This window comes from Rattus norvegicus, chromosome 1 (genome assembly GCF_021556685.1).
Source record: "Rattus norvegicus strain SHRSP/BbbUtx chromosome 1, alternate assembly SHRSP_T2T, whole genome shotgun sequence".
In the NCBI taxonomy this organism is placed as follows: Eukaryota; Metazoa; Chordata; class Mammalia; order Rodentia; family Muridae; genus Rattus; species Rattus norvegicus.
Window position 1 is genome coordinate 255,824,288 of NC_141534.1, and position 24,150 is coordinate 255,848,437.

Here is a 24,150-nt window from a genome sequence, read left to right on the forward strand (position 1 = left end):
TGCTGGTAAGCATACAATCTTGGGGGATAAGTACCAAAAATTAGATAATGTTTAAAATAAGAATTAAAGAAATCTATAATTTCTTCACTTAGCAAATACTGTTGTTTGGAGCCCCCCTCCCCCCTGCCTTTGTTTTTATTTACATGCATGAGTTTTACCTGTGTGCATGTCTATGAAGTACCTTCCAGGGAAGGAAGAGGGCATCGGAATTGGATCCCCTGGAGCTGCAGTTACAGTTGTGAGCCTCGGTGGAGATGCTGAGTATCAAACCAGGGTCCTCTGGAAGAGCAGCCAGTGCTCTTAACCACTGAGCCATCCTTCCAGCATTAGATACTGTTGCCTTAAAGTTCTCTCCTCCATATGTACCTTTAGAAAGAAATGGTGCTCAAAAGATGCTCAGTGGTTAAGGGCACATGCCACTCTTCCAAGAGGACCTGGGGTTCAATTCCTAGCATCCACATGGTGGCTCACAACCATCTATAACTCAAGCCTCACAGAATCCGATGCCCTCTTCTGACTTCAGTGGGCACCTGTGGCACACATGTGTATACATGCAAACAAAAAGCTCACAACCATAAAATAATAAAAAGAAATGGTATGCCCAGGGTTTTGGGTGTATGCTTGTAAATAGAGGAGTGTGTTTAGTGATCTGGTAAAGACGTCTACAGCACTGAAGACAAAGTTCAGTGGTCCCACAGCTGAATTTGGGACTCATGTTGAATATACAATCCTGAAAATGTAACAGAGATTGAGGTGCCAATAACAAGGAGCCAACTTCGGGCATACCGGACAATAGATCGATTGGATGTAGCAGGAGACTCCTGCATGAGAAGGAGCAGACGTGAAGTGAATAGAACTGGCTTGGGCCATGAGTGTCAGAGTTTATGTCTACAGCCAAATGCTTGGCAGAGAGTACAATGTAACTAACTAGCAAATCCAACCTTTAGCTGCATTCAGCTCTTGCTCTCACTACGGAAACAGAATCGGATTCCAAACCTTATTCCCTTTGCCCTCTTTCACATTGTTGTTATTTTCTTGCAAGATCTGATCTCTTAAGATAGCCCAGGCTGGCCTTGAACTCCAGCTCCTTCATCCTCTGCCTCCCGAGTGCTGGGATTACAGTCATGCGCCACCACGCCTGCTGGCTTCTAGCTTGTTATTTCTATCTGACTTCTGCAGACAGACCCACCAGCCATCTCTGAGAGGGCGATCTAAGACCCTGGTGAAGATAATTACAAAGTCAGGCAAATGCTGCTGCCAGTGTTGAAGCTCACGCCAGGTTAAAATTTACGTTAGAGCGGTGCTTACTCTGTGCTGTCAGTTATGATCACCCACTCAATCTGGGGCTAGCAGCTTCATGTTGGGTGTGCCTTACACATTTCTTAACATTTGGAACAAGCCCCACTTTAGCACTCTAACTTTGTAATCACTTTCATTTAAAGTACAGGGCCTAAAACTAGGTGCCATTACAGTAGGAAAGACGGGACCCAGTGAATACACTAAAAGCTCTTCCTCCCTCCGAATAAGACGTCTATGCCCTTTGGCAACCACGCAAGCGTTCAGACAAGGCTTGTTAAAAGAAGCTTGATGTCTGTCAGGTTTACCAGCCTGGATTACATACCAAGAAGTAGTCTGAAAAGAAAGGGGGAAAAGAAAAAAGGTTGATAGACATGAGAAAGGGTATCCGTATCCGAGACAGCCCCATAAGAGCGGGAGCGCTTCTGCATCTTCCATGATCTCTCTGACACTCCTTCGTGGCTAAGGGTTACTCCGTGCCTGAATAAATGGGAGAATTGCAAATGGAAATGCCAGAGCTTCCAAACCAGGAAGGAGAGCAGAACCCAGGAGGGCTTGGAGGTGATAAGAGCATTGTGGGCTGGAGAGATGGTTCAGAACACTGACTGCTCTTCCAGAGGTCCTGAGTTCAAATCCCAGCAACCACATGGTGGCTCACAACCATCTGTAATGGGGTGCAATGCCCTCTTCTGGCGTGTCTGAAGACAGCTACAGTGCATGCATATATAGTAAATAAATAAGTCGTAAAAATAAAAAAGAACATTGGAGCTCAGCGGTGAGTGAGAAGGAGGTCAGGATGTAGCTTGGACACTGCTGTGCCCTGAGCTTTCTGCTCGCATTTTTAAGACTTACACTTGATGTTTCAGTAGAGTACGTTTGCCAGTAGCACTGTGGTCTGAACACTCAGTTCCCTTTCCTAATATAAACACAGGGTGGAGAGGGCATAGGCACCAGCTAATTTCTGAAGTTTGCAAGTTTCAGAGTACCGACCAACACTGTGGGTCCCCTCTCAAGGTATTCTAACCCCTTCCCAGCATCTTTCTCTGTTGTTCTCAAATGTCCCCCAGACCACTTGTGCAGCAAACTTACGCCATTTTCAAACAGTCTCAAGGAAGACTTGCTTGTCTAGGACCCTTGCTTTCACAGTGTACCCTGCCATCATCCACCAAATCTTCTTTGCATCATCTAAACAAACATCTCAAACACTGTTAAATTTGGTGGAATCCAGATACAGTCACAGTCACATGTTTCGTCAAAAAAATTTCCAGTGCCTTCTGAATGTAAGCCACAAGCCTAGGACTCTTAGTACTTACTAATTCATCATAAAACAAAATATCTAGTACTGTCAGACACAGGGGTGCATGCCTTTAATCCCAGCACTTGGGAGGCAGAGAGAGGAAGGCAGATCTCTGTGAGTCCATGGCCAGCCTCAATGTGGGCTACATATTAGCCAGGACTACATAGTAAGACCCTGTCTAAAACAAGCAAGCAAACAAAAACAACAGCATAGGGGGGGACAAAAACTAGTGGAGGGGGCACACTCTTGTAATCCTAGTACCTAAGTACTTGGGAGGCTGGGCCAGAAGGATGGTGGGGGGTTGCTGGCCATCCAGTTGAGCTGAATTAGTGAGCTCCTCCTTCAAAGACAGACTGTCTCAGTCCCAAAAATAAGGTGGAGGGTGATCAAGGAAGATGTGTTGATCTCTGGCCTCCACATGCATGAATACATGTGCTCATGTTCAACTGCACACACATGAACCAAAAAAGTGTTAATGTAAAAGGGGGCTGGGAAGAGCGCTTAGTAGCAGAGTGCTTGCCTCACATCTGTAAAGCTCTCCCTACCCCCCGAAAAAGAAATGAAAAGAAATATCCTGTATTAAAGGGTTGGGGGGCAGTCAATGTTTAAGAAGGCATACTACTCTTTCAGGGGGCCCAAGTTCAGTTCCCAGCACATGGGTTGGCTGGCTTATAACTGCACATAACCCCAGCTGCAGGAGTCTAATGCCTCTGGCCTTCCTGGGTACCCCCACTTATGTGCACATGCACATATCTACATAATCACAAATAAATCTTTTTTGAAATATGTTTTTTAATTTTATAGGTGTGCGTCTGTGTCTGGGTGTGTGTGATGTGTGCTACATGTGCACAAGCCCAGAGAGGTCAGAAGAGGGGTCAGATTCCTGTGAACTGGAGTTTCAGGCACTGTGAATGACTGTATGAGGGCTAGGAAGCAAACCTGGGGCCTCTGTGAGAGCACTAAGTATCCTTAAACACTGAGACATCTCTCCATCCAGCCTTGTCTTTTCTTTTCTTTCTTTTCTTCCAGAAAGAAATCTCACTATTTCTATAGGCTAGAGAGATTTCTCAGTGGGTAAAGGTACTTGCTATCAAGCCTTATAACCTAAATTTAATCCCAGAATCCACACGGTGAAAGGGAGGAACCAGCACTGACCTTCACACACACATACCTACATATGGGCATCTGTACACACAAATAGGATAAATTCTAAAATATAAAACTAGAAACCTCTGGTGTTGTAGCACATTCTAGTTGCTATGGAAACCTTGAGATTATGTTGACACTTGTGACTGCTTTTAAATTAAGGTTGTTGGTGGACCTACCGTTAATGTTTGCCATTTGCTGAATCAAAAAAAATCACATGTGTAACTATGTCTAATTTTTAAGATTTTGGATTTGAATATAGATATTATTGGTTTCCTTTGCAATTCTACTTCATTTGTCTTATTACTTAAAGGTACTCTCCTGGGTAGGTCACAGTAGCCTATATCTTTGATGGCAGTCCTTGTGAGTAGGAGAGGCGAGTAGAGGCAGGTGGATCTCTGTGAGTTTGAGCCCAGCCTAGCCTACAGTTTGCTTTTTTAATGTATTCTCCTGGAAAGAGAATCTATCACCCTTACCAGAATGCCAAAGGGGTTCTTGGTGTTGGTAGCTGTCACACACACACACACACACACACACACACACACACACACACACACACGGTTTGAGAGTCCCTATTCTAAATTCAGTGTGGTGACAGATACCTTTAATCCCAGCACTCAGGAGGCAGAGGCGGGTGGATTTCTCAGTTGGAAGCCAGCTGGTCTCCTGGACAGCCAGGGCTACACAGAGAAACCCTGGCTCAAACAAAAACAACAGACAAACAGCAGTCCCTAGTCCAGATCTAATCAACCAAAGAACTAAAGACTCCCTCTGCCTCTTGCCCTGTTTTTCTTTCCTGTGACTGCAAACCAGCACCTTTCTATCCAGCAGGTAACCCTCACTGCATCCTTCCAGCTAAGTTGGAGCAACCTCTAGGCATGGACAGGGTCTAGAGGGTGAGCAGAACTCCCTCTGTCTTTGTCTCCCCAACCCGAACTTCTCTCCCTTGTTCCAAATCCATGGCTTGACATAAATATTGACCTGCAGGGTAAAGAAAAGCTCACTCTAGATGAGTAGAAACTGCCTAGGCCAAGTCGCACAACAGCAGTCAAAAACTGAAAATGCACACGAGAGAGGCAGGCAAAGGTCTCCACTCGCCATGCGCCAGCTCTGCCTTCCTTACTTAACTTCACCCTTGTTGGCTGACACCAGAGCGAATAGGGTGGGCATATCCTTTTGGACAGAAAGACAAAAAGAAAAAGAAAAAAAAAAAAAGGCAAGGTCATCCAAGTTGGCCAGATGCCTGCTCTAGGTCGCAGCTGACTTTGGCAGTGCCCACCAATGACCAGCCCCTCGTGCTTCGCAGTCTCCTAAGGACCTGCTGAAAGCAGCTATCTAGTTTACAAATGAGGAAGAAGCCTGGAACACAGGCATCCTGGACCCTGGGCAGGGGCGGGGGTGCTAGCGGTGCGAGCCACCGCGTCCACACTGGCAGCTCCCAGCTGAGAGTTTATCTACGCATCCACAGCCGGAAAGGAATCAGCATTCCTGGGCTTGTGGCTGAGAAAAAATATAATGACGAAGTCAGCGCTTCTGAAGACTCCCCACCCTATCCTTGCTAACACCCCGGGTGTTATTTCTATGCAGGAGGGGCGGGGTGCCCCATCTTCTGGTTCTGGCTAAGACTGGGATTTCTTAGAAGGTTAGCGGGGGGTGGGGAGAATGGGGTTGCAATCATTGACCATAAATCTTAAGGAACCGTCACTGTTTTACAAGGCAGTTCGCGGGGGCTACTTTTCTCCCCCTAGAGGTCTATTTACATCGGCAAAATCTCCGTGTTAATGGACCTGGGATAATGGTGTTTACTTGACCGAGATAAAGCGCTCAGCTTCCTGGGGGAGCGGCTGTAAAATGTTCTGGGGGTCGAGATGGAAGGGGGCGCCGTAAAAGCGGGCGCTGGAAGGGCGGGGGCACCAGGTTCTCTTCCAGGCCCGCCCTCTCTCTCTCCACCCCTGAGGCCAGGCAGAGCAGCTCAGGCCTCACCGGCCTAGGACGGTTCCCACATAAATCACCAGCGCCAGAGTCTCGGGAAAGGGCGCATTTTTCATTGCTGGCTACAGGGTAACTCCAGACAAGGAACGAGAAACAGAAGTTGTCTTTAGATAAACGGTTTACCAGAGCGTGCGTCCTGGCAGCGCAGTGCACAGGGCGACTCTGGAGGCCCTCTACCCCCAACTCCAGATACCTCTCAGAGACACCCCACTCCCAAGAAACACCCAGATCTAGCAGCGCAGGCCCTCAATTCTGGGGCCAACAGAGGGAGGAAGAGGGATCCAACAGAAGAGGAACGTAGAACTTCAGGATCTTAAGACAGCCGAAGTGGTACCCAAGAAGGCTCTGGAGTCGAAACCGTGAGAATCTACCTCCGTCATTATCAGCTGTGTGATCTCCAGCAAGCGATTCTAACGCCATGGGCTTACAGTTGTAAAGTACCACCTTCTTGGCCTGTGTTCAAACGAACGGATTGCATCAAACGTCTTTTGTATAATTTGTAAAGATAGGCTTGTTGATCGGAGATCCCTGAATGAGCCTTGAGGGCATCAAGAAGCCGCAGGCATAATGAACACGGATATAGAGCGGTGTGTCCAGTGTATCCTCAGAAGAGAGGGTCGGTAGCTCAGCAGAGATCACAAATGAGTGCCCCAAATACTGATGAGCACCGCTCTAGTTCGGCAGACAGTTCTGTGTTTAGAGTTCTGGCCCTGCCACGTACTACCTCATAGTTACTGTTTCCTCCTCTGAGAGACCGGTGTTTGCTGACCAGAGCCCAATGTTATAGAATACTAGAGGGAATCACACAACACTGCTAACTAAATGTTAGCGGTTTCTGCACCTCAGACCCTACCCCTGTAACAAAGATGCTCAAGCACCTTCGGATTCTGGATTCAGGTCTTCTCAATCTGAAGGCTGCGGTCATTTTTTGGCCCTGGACACCAATCCTGGCCCCAAGCACAGCCAAGTCGGTTCTCAGGCAACGCTTCGTTCCCCGCCATTCGCTGGCGTAGGATCTTTGATCTTCCAAACTTGGGGGGCTTCTAGCTCACTCTACAGCCACTCTTTGAAGACAGCTTTAACCTCGCAGGCCGCCAGGCGCCCAGAGCTCGGCTCTAATCCGTATTCCGAGGCCGAACTCCCTAAGCTTGTCGTCAAAAGAGGGGAGCCCATCAAAGTGCCCGGCATCCTTGTAGCTTCAGGTCTTGTTTACTTGTGGCAGTGTGCTCACCCAAGCGGAGCGACCTGGAGTTTGGAATTAGTCTTTGGAGCCCAGGGGTAGGGACCGGGAGCAGCAGTCTCCGGCCCCCTAGCTGCTTCCTATCTCAGGCAGACAGGTTTCCTTCCCCTGGAAGGTCAGAGGCCAAGCCCGGGAGAGTTCTGCTCCCCCTGCGCAGGCCCACCCCGCGTCCCGAAGCCCGGTTTCCAGCAGGGCCTGCTCCACCCCTCCCAGCTCGCCATCCATTAGTGTAATCCCCTGTCCAAACACTGCGGCCCGGCCGACCAGACGTTGGTGTAAACAGACCCGAGGGGACAATTCTAACGATATAAATAAAATAACCATTAATAGCGCAAATCGTTCGATGAGCCACAGGCCGAGCACCCGGGGCTCCAGCCTCACCCGGATTTTGTGTACACTGCGTGGACACCACGCATCCGTTAGGTGAAAAAGAGATTCTTGTCGCAGATGAAATCTAAACCCAGCGCAGGTGAGGTCCCCACAAGCGCGTCAACACGGCCTAGACTTCTGACGCGCACAGGACGCTGCACGCATGTGGCTTGGGACATACGCACAAACCGAGGCCTCCGCTTGCGCTAATGTAACCACGGGAGCTGGCCCCACTCACAGCACAACTGGGTTAACCCCCACCCTTTCAGGAAACATCTGAAACGTCCGCCCAAAAGAGCCACCAAGTCCCACTCTTGCGCGGTGCACGCAGAGGTCCAGGACTCACACCCAGAAACGGATAAATAAGCCTCTACTTGTCCCGGGGTTAATTACAGTAAAGTAACATTTATTGGGAGTCGATCGTGCCTGTCGTTCTAACGGAGTCACGGAGGTGTTCTCGAATCCTCGAGCAACCTGGGAGGTGATTTTAGGATCTCCAGTTCCACGAAGGACAGCAGAGCTGAGAGGGTAGAGTCGAGAGGCAATCGAAGACAGATCTGAACCCATGACTCTGCCTCTCCGAGGTTTCCCAGTTGCACAGTGAGGGTCCAGAGCCTGGCTCCAGAGCATCCCTGTCCTGGCCACCTAAGTGGTTTGGTGTCCAATGGACGGATGCTCCCATTTCATAAATAGAGCATGGGCAGAGCAACCTGAGACAGGAAAGAGGGCAGCTTGCCCCAAAACAAACAAAAAACAAACAAAAAACAAACAAACAACAATTTTGGTCCAGTTTCCGGGGACACAGCCTTGCAGATTTCCTTGCCTCCTGAGGTCCAGGCAGACAGGCAGTCGTATGGGAAAGACAGACAACAGACAACAGGAACTAGGACGCCAGGCACAAATCAAGCCCAGCCCTTTCCCCTCCCCACGTCAGGAAAGATCTCCCCGAGTGGGGTAGCCATATCAACCAGGTTGCTGGAGTCCCTGCACCGGCAAGATCTTTTTTTCCAGCTCATCCAGATGTTGAGCCGCTGTATTTGCCTGAAAAATCTTGCACCAATCCTTTACAGGCTCCTTTGGTCTTGGATTTCCCATCTTGCTGCATGCGGGAGGGGGTGGCTGTGGTATTCCGCTACAAGGTGTGTTGTGGTGATGGAAAGAGAATGTGTTATTAAACCCTTGTTCACTGATGACGCTTATTATAATGGTTACTATTAACGAAGGCTAGTGAGAGTTTCAGAAGGCGAACCTGTATCAGGAGTTGGGGGGGTGGCAGCTTGGGGGGAGGGGAGGGTGAGGCTGGGAAGAGAGTTTATTTTGAAGTCAGGGTCCATTCAATCCTACCACCCAAGCACATTCCTCTAGGGGACTGTGAGTCTCCACCTAGGCAGACTGGAAGGCTTGAAGGACAGGGCTGTGAAGTACCAAGTAGGAATCCCCAGAAAGCTAGAGAGTGGCATCTGAGGAGCCAGGGGGAGTCTGGTTGTCTAAAGGAGGGAAAGGTGAAGAGAAAGGAGGCTGAGTGTGGGAAGCAAGGAAGTTAAGCCAACCTTGGGCAACTTGTATTTCACTGGGTCAGAGCTCACTGTCCTCTTCTGTAACACAGTTCCATTAATAGGGCCAAAGGCAAGAGTTGCTGGGAGGAGCAGAAACAGCAATGGTGGACACTTAGCATGGATTTCAAGCAGTGTGATACTTTTCCACCATGCTCACCTCCCAGGAAGCTTATCATTCTCCCAGTCCTGTAGAAATGGCTCATTCAGGGTCTATTAGTTTCTCTGAGGAATGAGAGAAGGGAGGCTTTTAACCACTGAACCATCCTGTACTTGTAAGAAGCCATGAACGGATGAATGGTAGCTGATACTGTCTGTATGGACACTGACAGGGTTCTTGTTGCTGTTGCTGTCAGCTATGTTATTTCTATTCTTACCATCCATTCCCAGAGCTAGTTGTCATTAACAGGCTTGGAGCTGGTCAGAGGCTGTGTGGCATCTAGTGGAGATGCCACAGTACCGAGGTCTCCAAGATGAGAGGTTCTACCCCAAACCCAGGAGGGGAGGAAGAAAAAGCTATAAGGGAAATGCCCGCCTCCTGGTAGGTCCAGAGCAGAGGATTTATTTGCATTCCAGTAAGGACACGAATTGGCCGGATCTTTATCTAAACATGACAGCAATGACTTTAGACATTCTCACAGCAGCTGACAACACGATGCATCCATCCGGCAGGAGCCGGAAGCTTGGTTAAGTTTGGAGATTTCTGGTGCCAAGGGGTAGGGAGGTGAGAATGGGGAAAGAGGCCCGGGGCCAGAGGAGGCACTTGGCAACTCCATAAGTCGTTTCCTAAAGATTAAGAGAACTGTTCCTGCCCCCTTTCCACCACCCAGGTCAGAAAGCAAAGGATCTGGGAGGCCTGGGAATCCATCCCCAAGTCCAGCTGGGCACAGGTTCAGTTCTTTCCTGCTGGAATCCAGCGGTGGCCATCTCTCACAATCCCAAACCAGATGCCACTACAAAACTTTCCTCGTGTTTCCCTGAAATGTTTGTTTGGAACTCATCATGTGGCTGAGGCTGGATTTGAACTCACGATCCCCTATTCTTCGGCCTCTATTTCCCAGTGCTGGGGCCACAAGTGTCCTTACTACTATGGTTCCCCTCCAGTGTTGTGAGTGCGGTGTCTTGTTTTGTTTTGTTTGTTGAGACAGGGTTTCTCTGTGTAGCCCTGGCTGTCCTGAAACTCACTCTGTAGACCAGACTGGCCTTGACTCTCAGAGATCCACATGCCTCTGCCACCTGAGTACTGGGATCAAAGGCATTTGTTTGTCACCACTGAGCCTGCTTCTTTAATTCTTACAACAGATCTATAAAGTCCACATCATTGTCATCTTCTTTTACAAAAAGAAGTCTATATGTTTATTTTAAGAGTGTTTGCTGGCACAAATGTGTGTGCACCACGTGCTGTTGGGTATTCACAGAGGTCAGGAGAGGGCATCGACTCTCCACAGGAACTGGGATTATAGACGTCTGTGAACTGTTCTGTGAGTGCCAGGAACTGAACCCAGGTTTTCCAGCAAGAGAGGCAAGAGTTCCTAACTGCTGACTCAACTCTCCAGCCCCATCTTTATCTTTAATGACTGAGAAAATTGCTTCTTGGGGAGGCTGAAAATTTAGATTAAGGTCGCAAGGCTGTAAGGTGGACAGGGTCTACTCTAGTGCTAGAGCTGATGGATTCTAAGGGCAGTGCTCTGGTCCAGGACTGAGGTGTAAGATTATAACTCACAGAAAGCAAAATTTTCCAGGACCACACATGTGGACCAAGCTGCCTCTTCTCTTTGAAAGAATCACCATACAGTATCTTGGGGGACTACCTAGTCATGAGCAAGCTCGGAAAGTCTGTATACATCCAGCCACGCAGTATTCGTGGGCTTGCCTAGTTGTGAGCAGTGCAAAACATTCATGCCCACAAATGTTCATTCATCGTTTGGGGCAATATATATACATATATATATGTATATATATGTGTGTGTGTGTGTGTGTGTGTGTGTGTGTGTGTGTGTGTGTGTCACATTGTGGAGCAGAATGTTTCACCATAGTCTTATTACTTTCAAGCACGCACATTTCATTACAATTCTAAAAATAAGAATCAATTTCTTCTTAGACAGGTCCCTCCAGGGCTACGGTGAACAAGACTAATCGTAAAGATCCCATGAACTGTACAAAAGCAGAACATCCAGCTGTGGAGGTTAGCTTTCCCCAGTAATTCTCATTAGAGTCCGGTGTCAGGGAGGAGGGAGGAGAATTCAGATGTAATGTTACCCTATGTAATGACCATCCACTGGCACAAGCAAGGTTTTAATGTGGTCTGCATTCGTGGGAAAAATTCCACATGCCTTCTCCCTGCAGAGATCCGTGTGTACAACACACTAGCTCAGGAAAGCACTTCCGTTTTTATGAAGAACAGGTAGGAGTCAAGTCAGCATCCACCTACAACTGTCATCAGTCTCGAAACACCGCGGCAGATTGAAGGTTAAAGGGTAGATCGGAGGGTGGCCCGTCTGCCATGAAGCTAAAAACACGGGAAGGAACCCTAAAGTCTGGTGTCCCTTAGGAGACCAGCGTCGCAGTGGCTTCCCACACCCTATAACATGCAGTTAAGAAGGGTAGGTGGCTAAGATGATGGGACGATGGTAAAGCCACTATTCTCTCCCACATTTGGCCCCAGAAATTTAAAGCAGTCTTGGGTACAATTCCTAGCTGGGAATTCCTCAGGGCTAAACAACCCCCCCACCCCCCACCCCCGGCATATAAACGGTGCTTCACCTGTGTGAGGTGTGGAGCCAAGGTCCCAGTCTGGGACTCCATCTACTCTTAAGGGAGGCCTGAAGTAGGGCCCTCAGGTTCGTCTCCAGCCCAGCAAAGGCTTCTCTGTAGAGCCACAATAGAAGGAAATGCACTCTCCTCAGGATCAGCCTGAAGGGGATTTCCACAGGCAGGGCAGGTCCCCTTGCCACCTGGAGTCTACGCTCGGCACCACGGGGCCCCTGCTGTGCTTGCTAGGGGATGAGGGGGGGGGGGTATGAGAGACATTTTTGGAGATGGAGCCAGGCAAGGAATAAGATCCCTTTCATTTAACCGAAGATGCTCGGGCTTCTTCCTGAGCAGGCCCAGGCACAGAGCTGATATTTGGCGAGCTACTCAGGAGTGGGACTTTGCTCAGCTAGGTCGACCCCACTTGGGTAGCACTGATTTGAAGCCTGGCTTCTTTTTTTTTTTTTTAAATACCAAACACTTGTGGGGAAATCAAGATTTTAAAACAAAATCTAACAAGTTCCAAGTGGAGAGCTGAGAGGGGAGGGTATGAAACAAAGTAGGGAGGAGGTGAGCAAACAGGGAGCCAGCATGTGGGAAGAAGTAAGGACAGTTTTAAAGGAAGCTGGATGTGTGGGGGAGGAAGTATGGGAGAGAGGAAGTGGGGGTAGGGTGGAGGGGAAAGGGGCGAGCAAAGAAGGGAAGGGGCTCCGAGAAGGGAGAGGGGGGTTGGAGAAGAGTGGCCTCAAGCCGGGAGGGAGGGCCGCAGGGAAGGCTGTGGGGAGGAAGGTCCTGCGAGGTCTACATCCTGGCCTCTGGAGTTCTGCGGAACCTCTGCGTGCCTGAACTGGTGAGATCTCTTCTCTGTCTGCGGTGGGGAGGTTTAAAATCTTGGAGAGTCGGGTTTGTTAGGGTCCCTGAAGCTGGAGTGGCGGCTTGGGAAAAGCAAGCAGTTCGCTGAAACACAGCGCGGGAGCTACGAGGGGCAGTGCTGGCAGCAAGCAGTACCATCGTGACCTTCGGCCCCCGCAACCTGGAAGCCCCCAAGTCCTTGGCCTTCGACCCAAAACTCTGAAATCTCTGCAGAGGAGAGGATGCGGTGTCCCGAAGCCTGGACCTGGCTTCTGGGGCGCAGCGCGACTCTGATCGAGCGGCCTTGGGCCTCCCACCCCCACCCCCAGCGCCACTGCGCCCACCTGGGACCTCTACTCTCTCCACCTCCTGTGTGTAGCTAATTCGCGGCAAAGCTCACATCTCACGGCCCCATGCACTGCCCACCTAGGTGCAGTGGGGGTAAAACACTGACGGCCTTGGGGTGCATAATGGAGAGCCTAGATGCTCCTGGAATTTCAAAACCCAGAAGCCAAGGTGTCCAGAGACATTTATCCCCAAGGACAGACAGAGAGAGCGTCCAGACTAACCTAGGGAACGCTGGCCATCCAAGTGCGAACTACAGTCGGACCTCCAGGCCTCTCATAGACACAGCCAAATGAAAACACACGAGAGAGATTTAAACCAGCAACCCCAGCAATGCTCTCTTGCAAGTGGGAAAGGTATTTTTCTTCTCAAATGGTTTGAAGTTATTCTTATATCTCCCAAGGAAGACTGGGAGGGGTATTTTTTACGTCTCTCCAGGAGGTCAAGCTCCCTAGAATCGGGTTTGCAAGGCAGTGAGGAGGGGATAGTTGGAGGGAAAGATGAGAAGAACAGTCTCTCCGAAGATGACTGCCATTTTTCTGTTCCCACTCTCTGTTCAGCGAACCTCAAGAGCGGGCAAGGCAGTCGCTCTAGTTTGAGCGAATTAGTTCGCCAAAGACTACAGATTATATTTCGGAGGGTCTGTAGACATTAAAATTTAGCTACAGGAAGTTATAAAAAAAACCCTACGGGATGCATTCCGAATTCCAGCTAAATCCTCTAGTTAAAACTGCTCAGTGCGTTTTTCATTAGCACTCACATCAATACAAATAGATGGCGGTGGAAGGCAGCCTTGTTTGAGGCAGTTTCGTTTGAAGAAATGTTGAGTTTCTTTCGACAGAGATAGTCTTCTGACTTCCGTGTGGGACTGGCATAATGGAAGTGGTTTTGGTGAAGAAACCTCACTTTACATTTCTATCTTAAATGGTGTTGGAGTAGTCTGAGATGTGATTTCGCCCTGAGAAATCGAAACTCCTAGCCATGGCCTGCTGGTTACACCACAGACCACACAATTCATTGGATTTGCGCTGACTTCTTTCTCGGGAAAGAGAAATGATGAGTTGTTTTTAAAAGGTCAAATCCAAACAAAATCTACAAATATTGTCCATGCATGCAGAAACTAAGTCTACATACTATAGCCCACTTAAAAGTCCCTCTCACACAAGTCTACTACAGAAACACACACACACACACACACACACACACACACACTCAAGAAATTAGATAAGTTTGACACTTTCTAGAACTAAGCGACGTGGTTGGCATTTTCCTTAAAATTATTCCTTAAAATGGGCTACAGCTCAGCGTTAGAGTTCAGATCCATAACTCAAATCAGATAATCACATTCACAATCTAACTAGAATGCAGGCAACACTAGCCGGCTCCAGAATTTGGGAACAGATTCCTAACATCTCCAAGCTAAAGGTCCAAACCTAGATATAACACACACCACAACTACCACCAACAAAGTAACAAAACTCCATTTAATGTCATTGCTAAAAATGAAGCCCTTTCTTGTCGTTTCTTTTCTTTCTTGGTGGTGGTGGTGGTGTGTGTGTGTGTGTGTGTGTGTGTGTGTGTGTGTGTACCATTAAAATGAAATTTTGATGGAAGCAGTCAATATTATTAAAACCCACCGAAAAATTTATATTTCCAGGCTGGCTGAGTTTACAGCAATATTATTTTTTCATAGTTGAACAGAAAAATCACTGAAGTGTTACATTGAGATTAAAAAAAAAACAAACGGGGCAACTTTCAAAGTAAATGTTGTGGCCCTGTTTTCATAATTAAATAGCTGTTTGTGAAGCGAGATAAATGGAGGCAGATGGAGCAAAAACTTTTGAACACTTGCCTATTTTATATGAGTAGGATGTGAGTAATTCTGTTCGAGCATAACACAAGCACGGCTTTTAAAATGTACCACACTTTCAGTTGGTAATGCATTTATTGTCATGGTTAGCACGAGGCATACCTTTATTTAGTACATATGCGTCTATAAAGCACCCCCTCTTCCCGACCAGAGAATTTGCCACCCTTCAGCAAGCTCTGTAATCAAATTTCCGATGGGAGGGGCTTGTGAAATGTTCCAGGGGACAGAGGTGAACCCGGGCAGACATATAGCCTAAAAAGCAAGCAACAGGGTCGTATTTACTTTATCTGACAGTAATTGGCTGAACTGTCTGATAGGAAAGCCTATTGTTAATTGAGCACGAATCCAGGATTTCTAAGATCTTTTCAAACAAGCGAATACAAATGCCCCAGAACATGCTAGTAACTGGATATGAGGAGTACTAGATTCTGCCCCTGATAAGCTGCCTCAGCGGTGCTACAGCCCCTCAGTTTTTCTGCCCTAAGGCAGCTCACAGTTGGCAGCGCACAGGTTGTGGGGGTGTCTCAGGTGCCCGCTGCTGACTGCTGACGCGGGAAAGGGAGGCCACCAGGATGGGATTGACCTGGCTGGGATCCTTGTTAGGTACCCGCTACTTAGAAGCCAGTATAACTCAAGACCAGACAACTTCGAAGAGCCGAACCGTGCTGGCAAAAAACCAGAGATCAACGCTAAAAAGCAATGGGTGGGTGGAAGTCTCCAGTGCTCTGGATCCTGTGTGCCAGGAGAGGGCTGGGAAAGGTGAGGTGGTTAGGCCATAGATGCCACACGCTGGCGCGCTCACCAGTGAGCCCTTACAGGCCAGGTCCTGTCCAGCCTGCCCTGAAGCAAGGAAGCAAGTTGTCTGGGGGAGAGAGAGAGAGAGAGAGAGAGAGAGAGAGAGAGAGAGAGAGAGAGAGAGAGAGAGAGAGAGAGAGAGAGCGCGCTGTACGGGTGTGTTTTGAGGAAACTTGACCAGGTAGTGACGGCAAAGGGATTTTTGGAGGACAACCCTGCCACAAGACCCTGCAGGTAGGGAACAGACAGCCATCTTCATGGACCAAGAGAAGAAACCAGAGTGGGCCGCAACAGGTGTGTGGGTATATCACTGAGACGCAGGCCTTGGACAGAGGTGAGGTGAGGGTGGAGGTTCACCCTGCCAGGATTCTGGGGCAAGGTTTAAGTGAGGCCGAAGCGCCCCTAGCAAAAAAGAAACCAAGGAAGGAAAACTGCGCTTCCGACCCAAGCAAAGACTTTTACCTTTCTGTTTGTCCAGATCTTGAAATCACTTTAAAGCTAAGAAAAGTGGAGATCAGAAAGGAGTAGAGGCATTTCTCTAGGACGGTTTTTGCCTTGCAGTTGGCGGCAGGGTGCGGGACTGAGACAGGATCATGGTTTCCTTCTGGTCCTCTGACTGCCAGCTGGGACGCACGCAGTCCACTCAAAGTCCCCCACCTTGCAGCGCGGCGCACTCACCCCACCTCTGGATGTTTGTGCTTCGGATCCACAGGAAAACCAGGCACACTCCTTCCCTTGGTGGACTGGCCGGCCCTTTGTGGCGACCACGACTTTAGATTGCAGTATCCACAGTTTCAAGTCTTAAAGCAAAAAGGCTCCTGTGACCAAGGAACGGTTTCAAGGAGCCAGATGATCTTTCCCCATCTCCCCCCAGAGCACGTGGAGGGAGCCTGGTCCCAGCTTCCCCCGTGGCCCCAGGAGCTGCCTCCCCGCAGTATTTCCGCTCTCCCCAAAGAGCCCCGCCTCTCTCTCCTCCCAACCCGCTGTTCTTTCTTTCAGGGCCAAGGGCATCAACTCTTCTCGCCGAGGCCTCGGGGTTCCGCAAGGCCGCTCTCCACGTAATCCGCATTCATGCCCTGACTACAGGTTTCCCAGGGCATCATCCTAGGTCACCGTGCCATCCAGCGGTCCCTTCCAGTTGAGGCCAGTCTCTACCAAACTGCGAGGTTCTACTGGCGAAAAAGAAAGTGTGTGTGTGTGTGTGTGTGTGTGTGTGTGTGTGTGTGTGTGTGTGTGTGTGTGAGAGAGAGAGAGAGAGAGAGAGAGAGAGAGAGAGAGAGAGAGAGAAAGAGGCCTTGTTTGCGTTTTCCAAGGTGTGCTGCCCACGCATTTTACTATTAATCTCAGGGGCTAGGCACTTACTGTAGGCGGGTGGGTACCAGAAGGTGGTTCCCACCAGACAGTTTTCTGAATCTGAGACTACATATATGCAGAATACAACCCTGGCTTCAGAAACTGAGTAGAGAGATAAGTCGTTCCGGGAAGTTGAGGCCTATACTCAGGCTCCCGACTCCCTTCAGTAGGCCTGAGCTGAGGCCACAGCTGCGTTACCTCCTTTCTGAGATCCGAGCTACCCAGTGTGTAAGGCGGAACACCAGTCAGGTCAGAATCAATGCAGTCAACAAACACTGCTTTGACCTCCCACAAAGAACAAGGGTGGTTACTAGTACTCAGCTCTATGCGTTCGCAGACAACTGCGCTAAGTTTCTGGTCTGGCTATCTCTATCTTAAACCACCACAATAACCCTAGAAGAGACAATTCGGCTCCTTTATATAGACCAGGAATCAGAGAACGTCCAAAACCAAATGGCCAACTGACTCTGGCCAAGTTTTGAAGCGTAGAGCCTCTGCGCACGAACAGAACTCGGTCGTCCTCTCTTCTACAGACCTGAAGCCAGTTCGAGGGCTGCAAGGGCAAATACGATCTGGATCCTGCCCCCTCAGGGATTCACAATCTAGTGTGACAATCAGACGGGACACGTACAGCTATGGCACTAGGTGGGGGTGGGGGTGACAAGTGACATTACGGACACTGACGGAGCAAGTTCTGAGGAAGAGGACCTCCAGGTTAGGCGATCTGGCCGGCGCTTCCTTGGAGGTATTGGAGTGGAGCCTCGGAGAACAAGTTTCCATTCGTGGCAATGAGGGTGGGAAAGGCACTCCAGGTGGCAGGGACAGCTAGAGCAAAGATGAAGTGGAATTTGACACGTCGCCCATATTTCCTCTCCTTAGAAATCCATAGTCCGGTATTTACTGGCCAGGAAGTTTTCCTGCCCTGAAGCAGCTGGAAAGCCACAGTGCTGTGGCCTCCTTCCAAGACTTTGTTGGTTCATGGACAGCGAGCCTCTCAGAACTGCCCCTGGTCGGGAAGGTGCAGCAAGGTGGAGCAGGAATCGGTGACTCGGATACCCGGTTCTTTGCAGCTTCTCCCACCGCGACTTGGACCTCGGGACCCCAATCTAGTCCCTGTCTATTTCTGGTACCGCTGCAACATCCCACTGGGTGGACGCAGAGGGCGTGGCCCACAGACGCCAGAACCAATTGGGAAGGACGCCAGGATGCCGACCCCGCCCATCGACGTGACGCAGGGCCCCGGGACAGAGGCTTCACAGCCCCGGCCCCAGTCCTTGCAGTGGCTGTAACAAAACCCAGACCCCCAGGTCCCGGCCAATGGAGGCGTTTTAGACTGGAGCTGGACCGCGTCTGTCAAAAGCTCGACTCCGCACCACCGTGGAGTCCAGAAGACGAGCTGGAGCCACCGCACTCCCTCCCCGCCCCCGCCGGGATTTATTGAGTATTTGGACTGGACAATTAAGTGGCCCTGATGATGATACCAAGCCCGGTCACCTCCACCCCTTTCTCAGTCAAAGACATTTTGAATCTGGAACAGCAGCGGCACTTCCACGGAGCACACTTGCAGGCGGAATTGGAGCAGCACTTACACTCGGCGCCCTGCATGCTGGCAGCGGCTGAAGGGACGCAGTTTTCTGATGCAGGGGAGGAGGACGAGGAAGAAGAGGGAGAGAAATTGTCCTATTTGAACTCACTAGCGGCCGCCGAGGGCCACGGAGTTTCGGGTCTCTGTCCTCAGAGCTATGTCCATACAGTCCTTCGAGACTCTTGCAGCGGGCCCAAGGAGCAAGAAGAGGAGGTTGTGAGCGAACGGAGCCAAAGTGAGTACAGGGGGAAAGAAACGCGTCCGTACACCTGGGGCACTGGCTCAACGCCCATAAACAACCCATAAACCTTGCCAGCATGGCCACCCGCCCCTTTCACATTCGACTAGGGTCATGCCTACGCCAGGTTCACGGACAGCTCTGCAAAGCACAGGTACCTGAGATGGGGCTGGGGCAGGGGAAAAAAAAACGAGAAGGTGATTCTGAGAACTACTCTTCCCCGGAGCAGGGAGCGGGAGCAGTCCCCGAAGGAAGGAAAGAGATGACTGCGATCCTGCTTCCTTGAGCAATGAGTGACGGGGGCCCAGAGGCAGGGAGTTAACTTCTCCGTGTGTGTGTGTGTGTGTGTGTGTGTGTGTGTTCTTTCGCACACCCCTCTTCTAAAAAAAAAAAAAAAAAAGAGGGTCAGTTGTCTGCCATTTTCTCTGTCTTTCTTCTAATGTGAGGTGAGTTCAGTGAGGCCAGCACAGTCACCCCGGCTCTTCCGAAAAGGCAGTGCAGGCAGATTGTGTTTTGACCGCCCTTTCGGACAAGAAACCTTGATAGACAGCACCTTTCTTCTGAGCTTGCAGCTCTCCCTTCTCACACGCGCAGGACTCGGCGGAGGAGAGGGGGTGGTTGATGTGTGGGAGCGCGATCTATATTAGATGACCACTCCAAGTCACACCCATGAGGTGAAGGCCTCTAAAAAAATATCCCAGTGCTCGCTTTGTGTCTTATGCTGCTGATGGAGTAGAATGGGTAAAGTTTCTAATTTAGTTGGGGATTCTGGCCGCTCAGCAGATCAGAGGTGAGTTAGGTAGGAAAATCGGATAACCGAATCAATCCATAAGAAAATATCCGAAAGGGAGAATCAAACAATCTCTTCTCCAAGTGGAGATTCAATCAGGCTGAGACCAAGATCTTTTCTCTGACAGCTCGCCAGGCCTAACACAGGCATGAACCTGTCTAAATCGGTCCATCCAACTTTTTTTTTCCTCTGTAAGGTAATATACAAATATTGTCACAGACACATTCTCAGTAGTTTTGAGAATTAAAAAAAATTCTTAAGCTGCACATACGCCTTTCACTTAGATATTAAAATTTTTCTGCAATCAACCCATGCATCCAGGCCGCCTGCCCCCAATACCAACAAGTTTCACACCTTCGGGAGAGCGGAAAGCAAACGAATTTGCAAATATTGTGTTCCGTGATCGCCTGAAAATTGTCATTAGCCCCTGGACCCGCACACTTAATCTCTTTTCTTGCTAATGCTCAAATTTAATAAATACAGTCTAACTATTCCCCACAGAACGAACATGCCTTCTCCCGGTTAGGGGGTCCGCCTGATGCGGGAGCCCTTGGGCACCAGGAACCATAAACTTTCTCCAAATCTAGCATTTACTACGGGGTGTTCTGTGCCTCTAGGGCTTAGGGGTGGTATCCTGGGAACTAGAAAGGCTAATGTCTTGCTTCTTCCTTAGAAAGCTGCCAGTTGAAGAAGTCTCTCGAAGCGGCGGGAGACTGTAAAGCGAGCGAGGACGGCGAGAGGCCGAAGCCTCGCAGCCGCCGGAAGCCCCGGGTGCTCTTCTCGCAAGCTCAGGTCTTTGAGCTGGAGCGCAGGTTCAAGCAGCAGCGGTACCTGTCGGCGCCCGAGCGCGAGCATCTTGCCAGCAGCCTGAAGCTCACGTCCACACAGGTGAAGATCTGGTTCCAGAATCGCAGGTACAAGTGCAAGAGACAGCGGCAGGACAAGTCCCTGGAGCTGGGGACCCACGCGCCGCCGCCGCCGCCCCGCCGCGTGGCAGTGCCGGTGCTCGTGCGGGACGGCAAACCGTGCGTCACTCCCAGCGCGCAAGCCTACGGCTCGCCCTACGGCGTGGGTGCCGGCGCCTACTCCTACAACAGCTTCCCCGCCTACGGCTACGGGAACTCGGCGGCCGCAGCCGCTGCAGCAGCAGCAGCCGCAGCCGCAGCCGCGGCTTACAGCGGCAGCTACGGCTGCGCCTACCCGACAGGCGGCGGCGGCGGTGGTGGCGGCGCAGCCTCCGCCGCGACCACCGCAATGCAACCCGCCTGCAGCGCCACCGGCGGCGGATCTTTTGTGAACGTGGGCAACCTGGGAGGCTTCGGCAGCGGCGGCGGCGCGCAACCCTTGCATCAAGGTGCCGCAGCTGGAGCCGCGTGCGCGCAGGGGACCTTGCAGGGCATCAGGGCTTGGTAAGGTCTGGGCAGGACACGCGGCTGGCGTCCTACCGCAAGCTGGGCGCCGCGGGAACGAGACACGAGAAAGGACAGACCCAAGGGCCATGTCCCCTCGTTAAAATAAAATACAGACGTATCGCTCCTTCCAAGGGGCCAGGGTCGCAGCACACTCCAGGCCTGGGAAAGGGCTCAGCGGAGAAAAGATGCCCTGGTCCAGTCGTCGTCAAGACTGTTTGAGACAGAAACACCGGCCGGGCGCCAGGGAGCAGGTGGCCTCCCCACCCTGGCTCTGTGGGGAGTGCGGGAGGCTGTCGCTTGCTCTCCGGAGGAGGAGGGGGTGCTTTTCTCTTGCCTTCCCTTGGCCTTCTCGTAGTGTGGTCAGGGAACCGGACCGAACAGGGAGGCAAAAGGAAAGGAAGAACAATAAAAGGAAAAAAAAAGTTGGAGAGAGAGCGTGAAGGAGAGGAAAATGGGGTACTAGCTTGAGAAATCCCACCGATCCGAAGCCCCTCTTGCTCTCCCGGAGCGCCACAACGCAGTGGAGTTTTCGTTTTCCAACTGTTTTCCTTCCGAGACAGACTCCGCCCGGATCCCTGGATTGTCAGGGGACTCTTCTTGGAGACCACCACCGCAGTGAGATCGAAAGTTGGGGGGAAGGGAGGCAGCTGAGCAAATCCAAGACCTGAAGGCCCAACCTAGGCTGTCGCCAGGTTGGTTTCCTTTCTGTTTTGTATTCTGTATTCCGCACATTATCTCTATATAACTATAACCACACGCCGTGTACACATCCGCTGTCACACACTACAGGAGTCAATAAAGAAGGTGCAATATTTCTGAGCTGTTTGGCTTGCTGCAAGACTTGTTTAGCCCCAAAGACTGGAGAGGGCCCCCCTTAAAGGGAATGGGAAGTGAGGGGAAGTACCCTGGCCATCTCTGCCTGGTGCCCCTTAGCCAGGCCCCTGGCTGCAAGTTTGGTCTCTTCTTTAGCTTTGTTTGTTAATTTCTTTTTAGTGTTGTGAGCCGAACAGGATGGAGGAAGGCTCTGGGTCTCCTGAGGTCGGGAACTTTGTAATCCCCCATACCAGCCCACCCCCGCTACATTTTACCCAGATGCACAGACTTGGTGCGGGGACCCGCCTTGGTCAAGCTGGGACTCTGCCCCACCTCCAGGGTCTCCGAGGAAGAAGTTGGCCTTCAGGCTCAGCCTTGGGCGGCTCCTCCCTTGGCCGCCACCCGGCCTTGGAGCTCGCCCGGGGGCGCTGCACTGCGCCGCGCCCCGCCGCGGCTGAGCTCTCCCCCTCGGCCGCCCTCCCTTCTCCCCCGGCGGCCGCGGCTTTATGCGGCTCCTTGTCACTTGCGGAGAATGCCTGTGCGAGGCCAGTGCTGCCACACGGCCGATTGTGAGCGTGCCAAGGCGGGTGAATGGGGAGGCCTCAGAGCGCCGCGCCATTGTGGGGCCGGCCCCGGCTGAAAGGCGGCTCCGGGCCGGGAAGGTGCGGAAAGAATGGCTTTTTATTGGAGTCCCGAACAAAAGGTGTGGTAGGAAGGCGAGGTCCCCTGCGCGAACAAAAACCCCAGCGCGTCGGATTGACGTCCCCCCCCCCCCCGAGCTCCCCGTTGCTTCTCAGAGCGGGGGCTTTGTGCAGCAGTCTGCTCAACAGAGGGACGGAGAAATGCGCGGGGGGTTTTGTTCCCCGCATTTTTTTGTGTGTGGGGGAAGGGGTGGCCGGGGGGCCGGGGGCTGGGCGGGCAGCAGGGAGGGGCGCGCTGATTAGGCCGGGAGGGCCAGGGCGCTGAGAGGTTCAGCGGGAGTCGGCCGCCTGAATGCAGGGTCATTATTGCTACAAGTTTAGCAATTTCGCCGGTGCTGGAGGGGGTGGGGGCTGTTGGGTTGCTGAGGGGCTGCTAGGCTAGGGAGCTAGAGAGGGACTGCAAGAAAAAAAAAAAGAGGAGGAGAAAGGCAGGAAGGCAGGTTGGTCAGCAGGCAGGCAGGCTGGCAGGCAAGACAGTGTCCCCAAACCCTCTGACCGCCCAGGACGTCTGCCCTTGGGGATTCCAAAGAGCCTAGCCCGAATCTGTGGAAGTCGGAGGGAGGAGGGAGACCAGCCTCCTCTTTGCTCTCTGGTAGCTGAAGAGTCCCAGAGCTCGGCTTGAGTTAGTGCACAAGACTTCTGCACCCCCAGTTCGTTTAATCTTAACTTGCGGTGAGCTGAAGCCCCTCCTCCAGCCACTCCATAATCACTGGGGATGGGGTGGGGGGTGGCCCAAGCCACTCTTACCCTGCCCTGAGTTCCTGAAGCTGATGGCTGGAGAAGGTGTTCTCAGTTTCTCACTAGCTGGAAGATTCAGTCATTCAACGGTATACACCTAGAACCGATTTACTCTCACCGCCTTAGACGCTAGGAGTGGATGTAGTGGGAAACCACGGTCGGTCCAGAGATTCCTGGAATTCATTTTGTGTATGGAAGTGGGCTGGTGGGCTTGTGACAAAAAAAAAACAAACAAATAAATGTGTTAATTGTTTTAATAGCGGATAGACTTAAAGTGTACATAGAGTAAAATACTAAAAATTGAAGTCCTTTGAGATAAGAGTCAGAGAAAGGCATTTAAGTTGATACCAGACTGGGAAAACTAAAGAAGTCAACCTTCTCTCTCAGACCTCAGACCTCTGCAGTGCCGTGTTGCCCCCTTATCTGGGACGTCTTTTAAAAAAAGATTTATTTATTTATGTGTGTGTGGTGTGTGTGTGTTCTCTATTTGCACATATGCTTGCATGACAGAAGAGGGTATCATCAGATCCCATTACAGATGTGTGTGAGCCACCATGTGGGTGCTGGGAATTGAACTCAGGACCTCTGAAAGAACAGCCAGTGCTCTTAACCCCTGAGCCATCTCTCCAGCACTCTCTGGGACATCTTCTATTCCCATCTTTCTGGTAAATTCCGGCTTCAAGGCCACACTTCTTTCCTGAACCCCTCAAATGGAGGTGATCATACCCTAATCCATGCCTCCAGAGTCTTAGGTACTTTCCAGTATTGTAATGTTATGTGGAGTGAAGAAGATTTATTTGTCTCCCTCCTTCAGTGAAGTAAGGTCATGGAGGCCCAAGCTAGCATCACTGATGTAGAAATTATAGTAAGATTCATGGGCTATGAGAGGGCTATGCATAGACTCCTTCACCAACTCTTTTTTGGGTGCTCCACAGCCATGCAGGTGGCCCTGGGGGTGTCAAGCTGTGTCTTTAGTATTGTCTGTAAGGGAAATGCAGAGGGGGCCTCTTGGCT

The 24,150-nt window shown here is 50.8% G+C and overlaps 1 protein-coding gene and 1 long non-coding RNA gene across 6 annotated transcripts in view; one reads left to right on the forward strand and one right to left on the reverse strand.

The window, feature by feature from the left end:
- Window positions 1-16,481, reverse strand: part of LOC147997124 (uncharacterized) — an 80,772-nt gene extending 64,291 nt beyond the window's left edge. The window contains exon 1 of the long non-coding RNA XR_015653402.1: window positions 15,969-16,481. This is a non-coding gene — a long non-coding RNA (uncharacterized LOC147997124). The remainder of the gene's footprint in view (window positions 1-15,968) is intronic.
- Nkx2-3 (NK2 homeobox 3) lies at window positions 12,314-21,703 on the forward strand. 5 transcript variants are annotated; one of them, XM_087564120.1, is made up of 4 exons: window positions 12,314-13,197; window positions 17,739-18,679; window positions 20,146-20,404; window positions 20,798-21,703. In XM_087564120.1, the coding sequence occupies exons 2-4, from the start codon at window positions 18,331-18,333 to the stop codon at window positions 20,883-20,885; spliced, it is 696 nt and encodes a 231-aa protein (XP_087420246.1). In that variant the 5' UTR covers window positions 12,314-13,197; window positions 17,739-18,330; the 3' UTR covers window positions 20,886-21,703.
- Window positions 21,704-24,150: the final 2,447 nt, after the last annotated feature.